Source organism: Microchirus variegatus, assembly GCF_963457635.1.
Source record: "Microchirus variegatus genome assembly, chromosome: 14".
NCBI classification, from domain to species: Eukaryota; Metazoa; Chordata; class Actinopteri; order Pleuronectiformes; family Soleidae; genus Microchirus; species Microchirus variegatus.
The window spans coordinates 20,570,372-20,587,515 of record NC_139815.1 but is presented as its reverse complement, the minus strand read 5'-3'; the positions used below and the strand labels follow the sequence as shown (position 1 = coordinate 20,587,515).

Genomic DNA, 17,144 nt, shown 5'->3' with positions numbered 1-17,144 from the left:
TCTGCAATGGGAATTTTAGCATTGAGGCATTTATAGGGACTTTGGGGCAAAAGATGAGTCTGAACTATTAATAACCATTAATTGAGGATCATCCTTTTTTTATTTGTCTGCCATTTCTCTGCTCAGCAGAACTAAATGATTTGCTTTAACAATCTTAACCACCACTGTGTTCCACTGTGAAATTCTGAAAACAGTGGCATGGGGTCTTGTTAGGGAGTTTCCAACTATGGTATTTTATGGCATGGTTTGTCAATCCTGGTCCTTGGGACCCACTGCCTTGTATGGTTTAAGACGTTTCCCTGTTCCAACACAACTCGACAAGCTCTGCAAGACCCTACTGACTAGAATTCATTTGAATCAGGTGTGTTGCAGCAGGGAAACATCTAAAACCATGCAGGACAATGTGTTCCGAGGACCAGAATTGAGAAATTGTATGGTATATTCTCCTGAACTAAGCTAATCATGGAACTAAGAGCTAAGTCACACACATACAACTGCAGCTTAGGCCAAATGGTTCAACTTACCTGTAGAACTTATAGTGAGTTGAGGTCATATTAGCCAGTGTCGCCAAATCCTGGTCCTTGGGGACCCACTAACCTGCACGTTTTAGTAGATTCCTTGCTTCAATTAGTGGGTAATTATCAGACTTTTGACGAGCTGACCGTTTAAATCAGGTGTGTTGGAGCAGGGCAAAGTCTAAATTATGCAGGGCAGTGGGGTTTGGTATACTCTGATATAAGCTGTGTCGAGCCAGCTGGTTCTTTATAACAGTGTTTTCTCAATCCTGGCCCCTCGGGGACCCACTGCCCTGCTTGTTTTAGATATTTCCCCTGCTCCAGCACACCTGATTTAAACGGTCAGCTCATCAGCAAGCACTGCAGAAGCCTGATAACGACCCATTTATTTGAATCAAGTGTGTTGGAGCAGGGATGCAACTAAAACATGCAGGTCAGTGGGTCCCTCGAGGACCAGGAGTGAGAAAACCCTGCTTTATAATGTTGTAATAAATCATAAACTGCTCCATAAGGTTCCTGATTTCACTGTGTGATGATCACGTGATCGTGCACTGCCTGCTTTCAGCAAACATTTCTGTGGACTAACGTAATCGATCACTGTCTGCCGCGCCCCTGACTGTGACACACATTTTTGTGGTAGTGACATTTGTGTCGTTTTATGTCTGTATTTGTATGTACTGTAAGTGCCGTCCTCTCCACTTGAACACTGGGGACCGAAGACTTTACTCGACAACAACACTGGCTGACACGAATAACAATTTTCTTCTTTATATCTCGCAGCGCTGCAACATTCCGGTGTCTCCAGATAACACTGAGCCTCGTCTTAGTTTCCTGTTACCAGATTGCGTTGCCGATACGGTTCATGGGAAGTGTGTCTGTTTGCGAAATGCTTCATTTTGTGAACGTCGTCTCGCCCCCCCGTACTTCATCATCTCTTCGTCTTCACTGCCGTGATCCTGACTGATGAGTAATGATGGGCGAACACTGGGGCGGGGGGAAATTGGTTTTGATTGGCAGCTTTAAAAGCAGTCACACAAACACAGAATATGTCAAAACAGATCAACTACACAGTGAGAATTACACACACACATTATTCCTTGTTAACTCTAGAGTGAAGCTGCAGCCTCATGTGTTTGTTAATGTGAAGTAAATGTCCTCTCTGCTCCTCACACATTTACATCTTAACTCTTTTGTGTGTGTGTTTTCACTGAGTTTTAAACCTGACAAAGACAGCTGGCCTTGTTCGCTGTGTTGTCCGATTACTATTTCTTTCTTTCTTTTTATGCCATTTTGTGTTCATGTCTATTTTCATGTCCATCCATAAGGAAACATGTGGAGTGGAGCTGGTTGAAAAGCCTATCCTGTGACTTGATAGGTTGCTTCATCAGGACCCGCGGGGTGAGAGTCACCCTGAGTGGTTGTGAGGACAGTTTTGTGTTGCCATGGTGACCAGGTTCAAGGGCCCAAATCTGTTTTTTTCTTTCTTCCATTTATAGATAAATTAATAGTTGGAGTTTTACATTCTGGGGGACATTTTTTTCTTGTCTTTTTTCTGTTTGTGAAATAATATGAAATATTTTCTTCTTGTCTCATTTTCTTATAGTTTTAATGAATTTTTCCTCAATTGTGCATTTAAACAGCGTCTGCACTCAAATGCGAGTCTTTGAAGTACACGACACGTGAGGCGAGATGGCAACAGACACATAATGTATAACAATGATGGTTTATCCACTCACCTGTGAAATTATACGGTGCTCAGTGCACTTCAAAGTGGGCAGAGCTCATTTTTAAATTGATTTCTTTTATATGTTGGGGGGGGATGATGTCATCTTGTTATGTTTTAACTTTCAGCTCATTCTGAATTTGAGTCTGACATGTGTAAACGGTTGGATAAAAGTCTTTTTTTTTAATAGTTACTCCTTTTACTTTTAATTTCTTTGTGTCATTTCTACTGATAATATGTTAGGTAAATACAGTAAATGGCCACAGGTCTTCATTTTCATGTTCTCTGAGCTCCTGTAGCGCCCTCTACTGCCATAAATGTTTTTTTTGGTCAGCAGTCAGATGTAGTTGGAGAGATGAGTGGAGGCGGGTTTTCTTAGTTTTTTTAATCATTTTCATTGACTGTGTGAAGTGTTAAATCTGCCTCATGACACCTCAGAACAGGCACGATAACCAAACTGCTTACAGCAGAGCGATCGTGGCGACGCTGTCTGCGTAAGATTCAGACATGTTGTCTAAAAAAAGAGTCTTATTCTTATTAAGATGAACAATTTACCTTTTCATTTTATATGTATTTCTTTTTGTTATACACGGAGGAAATGACTGCAAAAGTCCAGCACCCTCATTTTTGATTGGATAATAAAATGTTTACATCTTTAGCACAATGTGCCAAAATTCCTTCCAGGAAGAACAAAAAGGGCCAAAAAGCCTTTTTGAAAACTCGTGAAGTGTTGGCGCACGTTTGCCTCCAGTATGATGCTGTTGTTGTTTCAGGGGGAGGACGGCTGTTAGCTGCTGATCTGGTGTCAGTTTTCACAATGGACCAGGGCCTTCGATGTATTCAACACCAGCTGTGTAACGACGTATTTAGACTCAAAAGGTGTCATTTATTGGGAGGAAAGGATCTGGTTAATCTTCGTTTAAAGTAGGCATTTGCTACGTGCGACTCAGTCGCCAGGATCACATGTGGCACCTGAGCGTTTCTGCCAACCACAGATGCACGTGAGCTCACATCTCTTACTCACCTGTCTGCACATGTACATAATCATTTAAAAGAGGCATTACATAATCAATTATAAAAAAACAACAACAACATTGCTTGTTGATTTTCCAGTTGCAGAAGCATTCGTTCTGGTTTTGGGGATGGAACATTTGAATTTCTTTTGTAAAGAAATGTTTACATTCATATTTAAGTTCATATTTAGCCGACTGCTTATATTGATTGAATAAAAAAAACAAAACCCACGTGCTTTAATGTTGAAAATTGAGATGCATCGACCACTGAAGATCAGAGTGATGTATTTGACCTGATGAAAACCACTCCCTGGTAATAAAAGTGGTTGGGTTTAGGGCCCAGTGAGTATTCTGTGGATAAGTTAGGAAAAGATCTTGGCTTTAGCATCAATATTCTCTCTTTAAAATTACACCAGAATGTCTGACATTTATTCTTGCGCCTTAAACCCTGTCTTTTGCCACAATGACACATCTGCATCAGTTTAGCTAAAAAAATCACTTGTTTTCCTTTTTTTTTTTGCCTTGTACAAAATCTAAAATTGTAACCTTTTCTGTGGTTTGCAGAACATAAATACTGGCTGAGCCAGCTGGTACATCATGTATCACTGATGACTAGTCAGTAAAAGCGCGCATCGTCCTCACTGAGCCAGTTAGAGTTTATTCATCCTCAGTGTGTTTGGGTGGAGGTAAACAATCGACAGTTCATTTAAAGTCCAGATAAAAGACGTGTAAAAATGTCTCTCTTTGTTTTCCGCAAGAGACGAGTTATGTCTCATTTTTGTCCTAAAGAAGGAGACAAACCCCCCCGCCCTCCTCTCTGTCCACCTCATATACATTACGGTGTATGTGATTTACAAAGTGTGCATACTGTATAAAAGTCTCATTAACCAGTAGTGACATAACAAAAACCATGAAACTGAAATGAACTGACGGATTAATAATGTGTTTTCTACGAGGAATGTGGCGGTGGTTGTTACAGCAGGAAGTGTTACACATGTAAAAGTGTATATTTTTGTATATACCTACATCCGTGTGTGTGTGTGTGTGTGTGTGTGTACAGTATGTACATATATACTCCTAGTTTTGTTGTCGGACTGTACAGCGCTTCTAACTGTTCCCTGTTTTATAGATAACTGCAGAAATTCAACTTTGAATGATGACAAATGAATAACTTAAATAAATGCATTTATATATATAAATATACAAAAAAAGCCAACGGTGTCTTTTTGATCTACGGTGACAGCTCCATATAGCTTCCACACAGACATACACAGATATAAACTGAATTTTAATCACTTATCGTCCTGTATGCTAACTCTCATGAGTCGGTTAGAAACCATCTCTCTATTTTTGTTATCTGAGGATGCAAAGTATTAGTAAAACATGACTTTTTCTTTCTTCATCCTTACATACTGTTTGGATTTATTTGTATCTTAACAACCCACTGTTGGGAAGATCAGTTATTATTATTGTCATCGATGTTGTTGTTTTTATTTATTTATTTATGAACCACAAGAAATCCAAATTACAAAGTGCAGGGCAACAACAATACAACCAGAATAAAAGTTATTATAATTTATATATATACACATTTATACACACACACACACACACACATATATATATATTTATACACACACAAATATATATATATACAGTAATAATATATTTTTTTAATTTGAGAACAATCAGAAAAAATATTACATGTATATACTGTAGCATCAAAATTCAAACTAAATCAGGAAGTAGTGTAAATATACAATACAGTTTTAGGGAAATGCTTAAAAACAAAGGACACACAGTTACAACAAGTATTTCAAATCATATCCAATATCGTAAAACAATAGTAATAATAGAAAAATATATCCTCAACCATAGTTCTGATGAGGAAATCTTTCTGACGGCAGGAATTAGGATTAGCTTTTTTTTTTTTTTTTTAAGGAGAAGCTTTTAAAAGCAGAAACTGTCTTTATTTATGATAGGTTCCAAATAAAATTATATCTGCAGTACTATGTACTAACCACTGTCACAGTATCAAAATATCATATGCATGAATGTTCCTTCCTCTGTTTATGTCTGGGACAGTGTGGTGAATTATCTTTGGAAATGTTGTATTTATTGTTATGGGAGACACAGAAATTGGAAAATGTGCCTCTTTTTGTATGCGATCAGATCACTGAGGATGGATGTTAATACCAGGTCTGAAAGGGACCTTTTTTCTCGTCAAATGAAAATGTTTTTGGTTTTTTCTCTCCTAAAAAAAGGCATTTGATTTGTTTGAAAAGTGTTATTGTATTTCGGAGTGTGGGCTGTGGCCTGGAGTACTTGCAAGGCCTGATTCACCCATTCACCAAATTCATTGAAACATGCACCATACTCATATTTGTTGTGGCTGTACAAAAAAAATCACTATAAGGCACAATATTATCGGAAGATATTGGCTTTCAAGTGTATTATCGGCACTCTCAATATATCGGTCAAAAGTCCAATATTGTGCATCCCTAATATCAACATTTGGAAACACAGCAATACAATTATTTTAATCAATGTTGACATGATTATTTCTTTAAGCTTTTAATTTGAATGAATTCATGTTCAAATCTTTTGCATTTTCACTTTTAGGGAACTCAAATTAGTGAAGTTTGAGTCTAGTGACGCCCCTCCGGCAGGGGGCGGTAGGAGCTCCGGCGGAAACATGGAGCAGCAGCGCAGACGAAGAACAGACTGAAGGGCTGATCAGATCCTTCAGCCTGCAGACACGCGCAGGTGGTGCCCGTTAATATCCGACCGAAGACCCGTGGAGTGAAGCGGCTGAGTCATGAAGAACGAAGGCATCGAGGGGATGGAGAGGTTCGAGAGCTCGGGCAGGGGCAGAGGCCTGCGGGCGCTGAGGCACTTCGCGGTGGGGGAGCTGGTGTTCGCCTGCCCCGCGTACTCCTCCGTGTTGACGGTAAACGAGAGAGGAGCGCACTGTGAGCACTGCTTCACCAGGTAAACCAAGCCCAACAACAGCACACTCACCTCCGTCAAACACGGTCAGATAAAACAGCGTTGGCCTCCAGCCGGTGGTTGTTATTGTTAGACAGAGTGTCCCGCTGAGCGCAGGCTAACCTCGGCATCTAGCTAGGTCAGTCGGTAAACCAGTGGACATAGATCCGGCTGGTGCAGGCAGAAGTGGGTCAGAAGCAGCTCACCTGACTCCTCACTGCGCCAACACTGCACGAACAACCGTTTAATATCGCCTGTTTGTCTATATGTTTCATGTCGACCGATGTTTTTTTTTTCTTTTCGATTTGATGCCGATTTTTTTTGGCCGATATGAATTGTCGGGTTTCCCTTTACCTCAATCTGATAAATAAAACAGTTTAATAATACACGTAAATGCTACTCAAAATGTAAATAAATGAATATTGTAGTCAACTAATTTTTTAATACATGAAATTGCTCATCAAAAAATGAACTCTTGTTGACAACTCTTTATGCTGGAAACAAAACAATGTGTACATGTATATTAGTAAGTACTAATTGGCAAATGAATGAAACAGTAATTGCACCTTTTAAAACTAATACTTACCTGTAGTCTCAGTTTTAACCTGTTAGTATTTCAGTACAAAATATTAGTGATGTGATACTCCTACTTAAAGATAATGTTATAATTGGTCTGTCTGGATCAGTCATCGCTATTCCCCCAAGAGTATGTATACACTGATACTGTGTGTAGCTGTTGGACCTAAATCTGATACATTTCACGTTTTCAGTATAAATGGCTTGTTTTAAAATGACTGTGTTGTGATCTCAGCATTGGACACACAAAAAAAAATTGTTGCATCAAGCCATCACTAAAAACCATCTCTGTGATTTCACACTCTGGCTTTTGTATTTTTATGTGTTTGCCATAAGCAAAAGCATTATGATATTTCATTTCCAGCCCATTCAACTAAAAGGCCACTTCTGCGTCTTTATAATGATCATAATCTAGTGTTTTTTTGGGTGTTACACAGCAAATCTCAAACTATTTTGTGCAATGACAATACAACTTGAACATTTAGTGCCCTACTCTGATTCCCTCTGACTTGCCTTCATTTTTCTTAGGGTGTTATAGTGCATTATATCTTAAGTGTTAAATGAACTCCAGTCTTTCACACATGCACATGTCTGTCTCAAGTTAAGGCTGGTGAAGCAGTAAAAGGTTAAAGTGCTAAATATAGGTGTCCATTTGTCCAAAGAGAGGAGGAGCTAAGAGATGTGGGTGTGTGTGTGTGCAGATTGAATTCTCTATAGTGAGTTTTAACATTCAGTTCTCTCTTGCTCTAAATTCACATTCTTAAAACAATGCGAAAGCTTAAATATTTTTGCATATAATATCTTTGGCAGCAGAATCTAAATTCCGTAGGTCCTGCAAAACTGTTGGGCTGCAACAATTGATTAGTAATCAACCTCTAAATGAATGACCAACTGTTCAAGAAATGTACTGTGAATTTTCCATCCCTTTGCAACCCCAGTTATTTCACATAGTGCTTCACATGTTAATCCTGAATAAGTGCCAACGCTGAGTCAGTGTCAAACAGTGTGGTGTGTTTGTCTTTACAGGAGAGAAGACCTTTTTAAGTGTGGTAAATGTAAGCAGGCGTACTACTGCAATGTGGACTGTCAGGTGAGTTCTTCACCTGTTCTTGTCTGCACCTTTTCATATAGAATAACAGTTTATATGAATAATCAATACGATTTACTGCTGTAGAATTGTGTGAGGTAATGTGGCTAGTCCTTGTGCCTCACAATTTGATTTTCTGTTGATTTGAGTGTCACCGTGTACTCGCCTACCTTACACAGTCCATAGATATTTAGATTAATTGGAGACGCTTGTTTACTTCTGTACACTGGGCCTTGTGAAAGTCTGGTTACCCGTCCAGGGTGGGTTAGAGGCTCCAGCTCTCCCTGTATTCCTCGAACAATAAGCGGTTTAAATGATGGATGAATCAATAGAAATGTGTCACAAATCACTATCCTTCAAATGGCAATTTGATTGTTTTGCAGTTGACTTTGACCCTTTGTCATACTAAAACATTGGCTTTTTTTTCTCACCAGAACCCTAGAGTAGAATAATTTCATATATGCTCCTGTAAAACGGAATGGCAATTGTTGTATCATAGTTTTATGTATGTATTTGTACAGAGAGGTGATTGGCCCATGCACAAGCTGGAGTGCGCATCCATGTCTGCCTTAGGGGAGAACTGGTGTCCATCAGAGACGGTCAGACTGGTGGCTAGAATCATCATGAAACAGGTAAAGCAACAGGAGGAGAATATTGTCAAATAATTAATTTGTTGTTTGGCTTGTAATAATAATGGTGACATCCTCAAATGACCTGTTATGTCCACAAACACATTCAGTTTTTCACTAAAATGTGTGTGTCATTATGGCAGAGAGTTACAACAGAGCGCACCCCGTCGGAGAGGCTGCTCCTGCTCACAGAGTTTGAAGCCCGTAAGTGAAAATCCAATTCATTAATTACACATGTGAACTTTTAGTTAATGGTGCTTTATGTGTGAGGGAAAGAGAGAAAGAGCTTTTCCTGTGTCTTTGCAGTAGATCTTTATTTATATCCTCTGCTGTAGCCTCCAGTCCTGGTTTCATCTCTTTCTTACACTAAATCTGCAGCAGCACTGGGACTCAAGTCCCAAGCTCCTGACTGCTGTAATTTCATGATCACTTGGCACACACAGTGTGTGTGTATTAGCCAAAACGCACAAACCAACAAGACTGTCCTATCTCACAACTTTCCATAGACCGTATATTAAGAAATGAGCTCAGGTCGAGTAAGTGAGGGGGTGATTCTGCTGGTTACTATGCAAGTCTATGAAATAATGAGCCTGTTTCTCACTAAGGCTGTAACGGCATTGATTTTTCTCATTGCAAAAAAAACGTGTAAAGCCATTGTCACTGCTTCAACAATGCCATATGGCTGATATAAGCTGGATTGAGTTTCCCCAGCGTGCTGTTCCATGGTGGTCATTGCTCATTTTCCCTGATCACAGCCATATTAAGTGTCGAAAGGCACAGCCAATGTGACAGAACCAGACCTAAAACTGATTTAATTTCAGATCAGGATATTTGTTGTCTCTCTGTGATCTGCAGTTCTGGCTGCACACAGCAGGGATAAATAAAATATAATTAGCGAAATGGATAAAATGCTGTATTGACTGAATATGTGTGAATGTGGATACTTTTAGCCTTTCATCCAAATAGTGTCCTCTGGTTCTGGACAAACGGCAAAACTCAAGGCGTTAAAACAGCAGCTCACAACCCAGTTGATGCCATCGCGGTGGGCTGACACTTAGAAACCACTAAGTGCTCATTTGCTTTTGTCATTTAATTTGCGTTGTTGTTGGAGGCTCAGATGTGTCATCGGAGGATTGTCACTGAATTAACCCGCGCACCTGTTCCCTCGCTTTCTCTTTCAGTCTCTCCGTCTCTCTCCCATACAAAGCAAAGCAGTGTGCAGCTGTGCAGTTGCCACCTGTCTATGCCTGAGTCTGTGTGAAAGACAGTGACACATGGCCTAGAGCAGTAGCATGTCACACACTTAAGTGGCTCCTCAATATGCTAATAATCCATGGTGGTTAACAACAAAATAATTCATGCTGATGCCTTTTTTTTTTACAACTTCCTTCAAACCATCTGGTTTCTCTTATCAGTGAAAACTATTCATCCCTTCCTTGATGACTGGGGGACACCCAGAGTTTAGACCTCAGAGCTTTGCAGTTTCATCCTCCACTGCGTGTTAAAGCAAACTAAACACACATTATTTTAAACAGAAGTGTGTTTGTAGTGTTGATGTTAATGACGTTCATTCACCCGTCTTTCTTTTGTCTTTGCTCTTTCTCCTGTCATGTCCTCTCTCTGTGTCTTGTCCGTGTCGTTGTCTCCTCCAGATTTAGATAAGACGGACGGCGAGAAGGATGAGATGAACCAGTCGGGCATCGCATCACTGCATCACTTTTACTCCAGACACATCAGTGACCTCCCAGATGACCAGGCTCTCACTGAGCTCTTTGCACAGGTAACATTAATATACTACTTGGGAGTGTAACACTTCACAAAGAAACATATGCATATATTTAGGAAGTAGTGAATGTGCTGCTGAAGGGTCCAGCGACTTGGATTGAGAGTCTGGACCTTTGAGACCATTTTGTCTCCTCCCACTCTGTTAAAGGATGTGTTAAATCACAGTAGAGCAGAAGGGGGGGGGGGGGGTGCGCAAGTTGTGTTTTTTACTCTTCACACCTGCTGTCTTGCTCTGTCCCTCCCTGTGTTCGTCCAGGTTAACTGCAATGGTTTTACCATTGAGGACGAGGAACTGTCTCATTTGGGATCAGCTGTTTTTCCCGAGTAAGTCGTCCATCGCTCATCATTTTAGAGTCCGTCCAGTGATTAAAAAAAATAAATATATATATATATATATAATTAGTAGTTTATTTTCAAACATGTTACATCACAGCTGTTTCAGTCTTTTTAGTCGAGGCAGTGTTGTAGTGCTCTGAAGCTACATCCACACCCATCCATTAATATTTTAATGCATAAACTCTTCTTTGGCTCGACCTGCCATCCACACTGCCCTGGTGTTTTAGAGGTTTGAAGTTGCTGTTTAAGTGTGGAAACTTCAGGTCTACCTTTTAGTCAGGACAGGCCCTTGAAATCAATGATGCAGTTACCTTCCTGATTGGTTTTTGTCCCTCTCCTTTTGAGAATCGGCGGTAAATGAACCGTGCACATAACAAAAAAAAACATCCTCGCTGTCACCATTGTTTTTTCTCATTAGTTTTACTTTGTTAAACTAAGCAAACGACCGCAGAGGATAACTTTTGATTTGATTCTTTTACACTGTCAAACACATGCTGCTCAATGTGTTCAACGGTCATGTGATGTGTTTTCATGTGTGTTAGCATGGATGCATGCTCACTTATTATTGATATTGTCCAAGCTATGATTTCCAGGACTTGTGAGTTTTTGTAATTGTCCATATTCATATTCTGTACAATGTTGAAATATTGCACATGATATTGATATATGTGAACCTGCAAGCACAGAAGCGTGCATAATGTTTATTCACAGCCTTTGGAGACTTTGTGAATTGCTAGCACACTGATTTAAAAAAATAAAATATTACATATATATATATATATATATATATATAGTCTCACCTATTTTCTCAGTGTGCCAATCTCTCACAGCAAAATGGATAATAATAGAGGTGAAAAGTTTTTCACCAAGGCTTTTACTGTGAAATATTTGACACATAAGACCCAGCTTTATATCTTGGAGCCCATTTAGTTGTGTAGATATAGGCATATTCAATTAATCATATTTCTGACCATTTTATATGGCAAACCCTGCACAGCACCAGCTTTAACCAATACAGCAAACAATTGACACTCACAGACGTAGTAGTAGGAGTCCATCTTTGAACTTCCTTTGGTCACCTCTGCTAATTGTTTTGATGTTTATCAGCATTCTCCAATTTCTTTATTGTGTTCTTTCTTTGTTCCCTCCAGTGTAGCACTGATGAATCACAGCTGCAGCCCTAATGTCATAGTGACCTATAAAGGCACAGTGGCTGAAGTCAGAGCTGTTCAAGAGATAAACCCTGGAGAGGAGGTAAGAAAACTCACCACTTGTGTACTTTCAAGGTGCTGAAGTACAGTAATTATTTCTGTTCAGTGTAAAATGACCAGTTATTTATGTCTGTCCTTGCCTCAATATTCTCTCTCTCTCGCCCTCTCTCAGATCTTTAACAGTTACATTGACCTGCTCTATCCAACAGAGGACAGGAAAGAGAGGTTGTTGGAGTCGTACTTCTTCGTATGCCAGTGTAAAGAGTGCACCTCAAAGTCTAAGGTACTGATGATGATGAATTCATTTCTTAATCTTCATTACACCATGAGTCTTTTGTTTGTAGATAAATGCAGCAGTGTTTAAGAAATACTTAGTGATATTTGCTCAGCTGGTGATCCTGTACAGGACGTGAACGTGATATCTGTTGAATGCATTTATGGAATTTTCTTAAAATTGGTTCAAACCTTCAATTGGACTGTTAAGATGACATGGTTAGAATTTGGTGATGCATTTGCTGAGCCACACTGGAAACAGAAGTGCCGTACTTAGTCTCTGGATTTAAATGAGCACAGTGAGCTCTGACAGCTTGAAACTGGCACTGGTGGCAGTCAATTTTTGCAGAAGGAAGCTGGAAGTCACGTGATGCCCAGAGCTCTATATGAGTCTGTAAACCAAATTGTGTGCCTAAAATTGCATTTTCCAGCAGAAGCATGCAATAACTGGGTGGTGACTTTAATTAATGTCATGTCATTTCTCTCTAGGACAAAGCAAAAATGGCAACCAGGAAGCTAAGCTCTCCACCAGAGCCAGAGGAAATCCAGTCTATGCTCCACTACGCCAAGAATGTCATCGAGGAGTTCAGGAGAGCCAAACACTACAAAAATATCCTCTTTCTCTGACTAGAACTCACTCCGCTTCCCATCTCTTGGCAACCTTTTCACATCTCTGCATCCTCTTCCCCTTCTACTTAACGCTCTGTCTCTCTGTTGCTATTTTTACTATTCCTTGACAATGCGACACCTCCCAGTGAGCTGCTTGAAATGTGCGAGCTCAGCCTGGAGAAAATGGGGACTGTATTTGGGGACACAAATGTCTACATGCTGCACATGATGTATCAGGCCATGGGTGTCTGTCTTTACATGCAAGACTGGGACGGAGCTATGAGCTACGGAGAAAAGATCATTCAGCCATACAGGTAAATGGATCTATGTGATAGCCAGTTCTATGTTCAGTTACTTTTTTAAAATAAAAATACATTTATTTGAATAGGTTTACGCTCACTACTAAGGATGATGTATTCATAACAGTATATTCTCTCTGCAGCGTATACTACCCTGCCTACTCTCTGAATGTGGCGTCAATGTATCTGAAATTGGGCCGTCTATATTTGGGATTGGAAAAGAAGACGCAAGGAGTGAAAGCTCTAAAGAAGGTATTTGAGTACACACTTCAATAAAGCTGCACTATATTAGATTTGTTCAATTTAGTATGATTAGATACATTTGTACGCATATTTATTTATCGAAGTGGCCACGGTTTACCAAAGCACTTTAAATAAGAATAAAATGGTATTAAATTAATAGTATGGCATTGTGATTCTTCCTGCTCCTTCTTGAAACACATCTGTTGTTTTGAATATGATGATGGAGATGAGTCTTTTTTCCCCCTTTTTATTGTAATTTCTTCTGACAATGCTGTATGAGAAAAAAGTTCCATTGTATATGCTTTGTTGCACTGCTATATTTCTAGTTTATCTTAAACAAAACTTTTGTTCGGCAACATTTTTGGACACATAAAAGCACAAACTACTCGACTGGCAATGCGAAACAAATCAATCACACAGTGGGTTCACCTGTCTTAAACAAAAAACAGCGTATACTTGCTAATCTTGGTGTAAAGGTCAGTGCATTGTCTTTATTTGCAGGCTATTGCCATCATGGAGGTTGCTCATGGGAAAGATCACCATTATGTAGCAGAAGTCAAAAATGAAGTCGAGGAGCAGAAGTAAAGAAGAAGCAAAAAGAGGCGGAGTGAGAAATAAAAGCACCTAGATGAGGGACCTCTTGAAAAGCAACACCAACAATCAAATCATATCTGCATGGCATCTGCATGCATCTTACTTCTGATTTTTGTTATTTTATTTTTTGTACTTTTTGTCCTCTCTTAAAAAGGTTATGTTTCATCGTCATACATGTCTGCTGTCAATGTGTTCAGCTGGAGGATGACCGTGTTTTGGATCTGTCACACCTGGACACAAACAGATTAGGATAACGTTTATGGACTGATTAAAAAAAAAAAAAGTCAAACGTTATTTGAAAATATCAATGACTCATTTAGCATCACAAAGCTTCCATGGTGGCGTTTATTGTCTGAAGTGAAGTTTTCCCTGTTTTCGTTCCCTGGAGTCTGAATAAGTATCTTCGTGTTTTGTGGACTCATTGATGAACCATGTGGCAGCAGAGCAGCTGCTCATGATCTGAAAGTTTGAGTAACCGAGAGAGGAATTTGTGACATCCTGGGAGCCAATGAAATATCCAGCAGCACAGTTTTTAGCATCGTTTTTGTTTAAACTGGGGAAAAAACTGACTGACCATTTGTCAGGTTCTCTGTAGCAGTGCAGAAGAGAATACAAGGAGGTTTTCCTGAACGTTTCATCAGTGTTTTGATTTCTGGGTTTACCATTATGGTTCTTGAGAACCAGGTCTTTGTTACAGGTGTTTCCCTTAAGCCAAGGGCTGCAGATCTGAGACCAGTTGGTACCATAACCTGACCAGTAACCCTGGATCAGAGCCCCTTTTGCTCTCAGGAAAAAACACTGTAGGTCATGTCGGCATTAATGTCACTCCATATTTTTTTGTGTTTTCTCATGATTACCATCAGTTCAGATTGTATCTATCATGGGAATGTATTCAACTAAATAACACAATATACATTTTCAGCATGACATGATATGGGATGCATTTTAATAAAGCAAAATAAGGCTATATATTTATAAATGTAATAATCAGCATGAATGTTTATTAAAAAGCGCAACGCAGGTCCCTTTAACTTTTAAGAAGTTTTTTTATAGCACATTTAATTGCTAAACATAATTGCATCCCTGAATTGTTTATCAGAGAAAGACCAGAAATACAAGCAACTAAGACTCACTATCGTTTGTTAATATTTTACAAAGTGTGTTGATGGAAAAATAAGAAAGAGAAGAACTTTAAGGCAATACAAAGATCATCCCCTGAGCCTTAATTCTTGCACTCAAATTTTATACAATTTTTGAGACAAAATGTCAGAATCTGTAAGCACATTTTTTCAACTGGTGTTTGTCAGTGGACAGTTCACCTCACTGCAGACAGGAATGAAAGTTGGATCTTTTTTTGTCATCACCTGTAGCACCCCCTTTTTTTCATATGGAGGCATGTGTGTTACTGAAGGGTGGTAGCAACCCCTGCACAGGTGACTTGCCTGCAAATATGTATCTAGAGTTGCCTGCCTTACCGCTTTGAATAGATAATTCAATCCAAAGTACATTATTTTATCAGCTAAACACAGTTTTTCCACATTTGGGATTTACATTTCTTATCTCGCTGCACATGTGAATTGTCAACTTTGTTCCATTCTGATGCTGCTGCATGTGAAAAGCAAGATGCAGACTTAACAGGTCACGCTCATTGTGTTGTCTGTGTCCTCTGTTACTTTATGCAGGCATGAATGTTAAACTGACGATATGCATAACTTAAGTCTGAGCCTTCGATTCTTAATGTACCATGTTAGTGGAACTCAATAAATAATAGCACAGCATTTGCTTTGTTATAAATGCTCAATTGTGTCACGTTATATGTTTCTGTTAAGATGAGGTTTCCAATCAGTGGTGTTTCATTTTCAGTATTTTATCTCATGAGTCTGACCTTATTCTGGTAAAATTAATCAGCATGTCATAAAAAAAATGCAGGGTTTTTATTCAGAGGTTGGCATCAGAAAATTGATGTGCACGTAAAGTCCAATTGTTTTCTGAAATGTCATTTTGACCAAGAAGAACGGAATTATCTGTGTGTGTGTGTGTCTATGTATATATATGTATATATATATATATATGTGTATATGTATATATATGTGTGTATATGTATATATATGTGTGTATATATATATATATATATATATACATATATATATATAAATCCCATAGAGCAGATGCATATTTGTGTGTATATTTTTTAAATGCAATGTATGAAATGATGTTTATTTATTCTATTTATCAAACATGCATCTCTTGGAAATGGCCGGTTTATCTATTCAAAATAAATGTACCTGTTTATTATGCCCAATACTTCCCTGTGACGGTTTAAAATGTTATGTGTTATTATATTATTTAATTTTTATATTTATTTAATTATGTGAAAGAGTTCAGGACGTCTTTTTGGTATTAACATTCATTCTTACCACGTGGTGGCACTGCTGAGCAGATGCAGGCGAAAGCCAATCACGTCCGTCCATTCGCTGACGTCTCATAAATCAGCCAATCAGCGTGCAGCTGCCGGAGTTGCGGTTTTTTTGGTGGAATTTGAATTTTTCAAACGACGAGCTTCATTTGCGATTGTGTGTGAAAGAGGAGCGTGAGCGCCGAAAGTAAGTGAACTGTTTTCAGCCACATTTGTCGTAATTAAGCGTTAATATGTGTAATTTCCATAACGATTGAGTTATACTTATTATGTATTTAAACCAGCTGTGTCGTTGTATAACGTTACGTATCCTCATATTTGGCATAACTACGTCAACATTAAAAAACTACGTCAACACTGAACAGAAACACTTCACTGTAAATATCGGCGACGTGTCTAGTTATAGAGCTACTCTTTATATTTGACAGCGTAATATTTAAGTTATATCGCTTATTTATCAACATTCGTAATATTTCAGATGAGTTATTTGTCCTCCAAATGACAACAGATCCAGCTAGCATGTTAGCTAACAGCCACGTTAGCCAGCATTAACTGTTTACACAGAAAGTTAACATGAACGAAAATAACAACTCTCGACTTTATAAACAACTCATGTGTTTATCGGCTAACTTCGTTGTTTACCTTACGTTTATTTATCTTGCGTTACTGTCAGTTTACGAAGCACTGATGTTGGTATCATCGTTAATTGACTAATTACTAATTTTTGTTATATTTTTAAGCACATTTCCTTGTGTATATATGTACGTACATATTGCCCTTTTTCGGGACCACAAACGTCGGGTCCTTACGAGCCAGATCATCACTTCTTAGGGTTTGTTAGGGTTTT

The 17,144-nt window shown here is 38.9% G+C and overlaps 1 protein-coding gene across 1 annotated transcript; it reads left to right on the top strand.

Annotated features, from left to right (window-relative positions):
• Window positions 1-6,012: 6,012 nt before the first annotated feature.
• smyd2a (SET and MYND domain containing 2a) lies at window positions 6,013-15,674 on the top strand. The gene is made up of 12 exons (XM_083900881.1): window positions 6,013-6,242; window positions 7,842-7,905; window positions 8,424-8,534; window positions 8,675-8,735; window positions 10,184-10,311; window positions 10,573-10,640; window positions 11,804-11,906; window positions 12,036-12,146; window positions 12,626-12,746; window positions 12,885-13,059; window positions 13,188-13,296; window positions 13,789-15,674. Exons 1-12 carry the CDS (start codon window positions 6,070-6,072, stop codon window positions 13,870-13,872), a joined length of 1,308 nt encoding a protein of 435 aa, XP_083757007.1. The 5' UTR covers window positions 6,013-6,069; the 3' UTR covers window positions 13,873-15,674.
• Window positions 15,675-17,144: the final 1,470 nt, after the last annotated feature.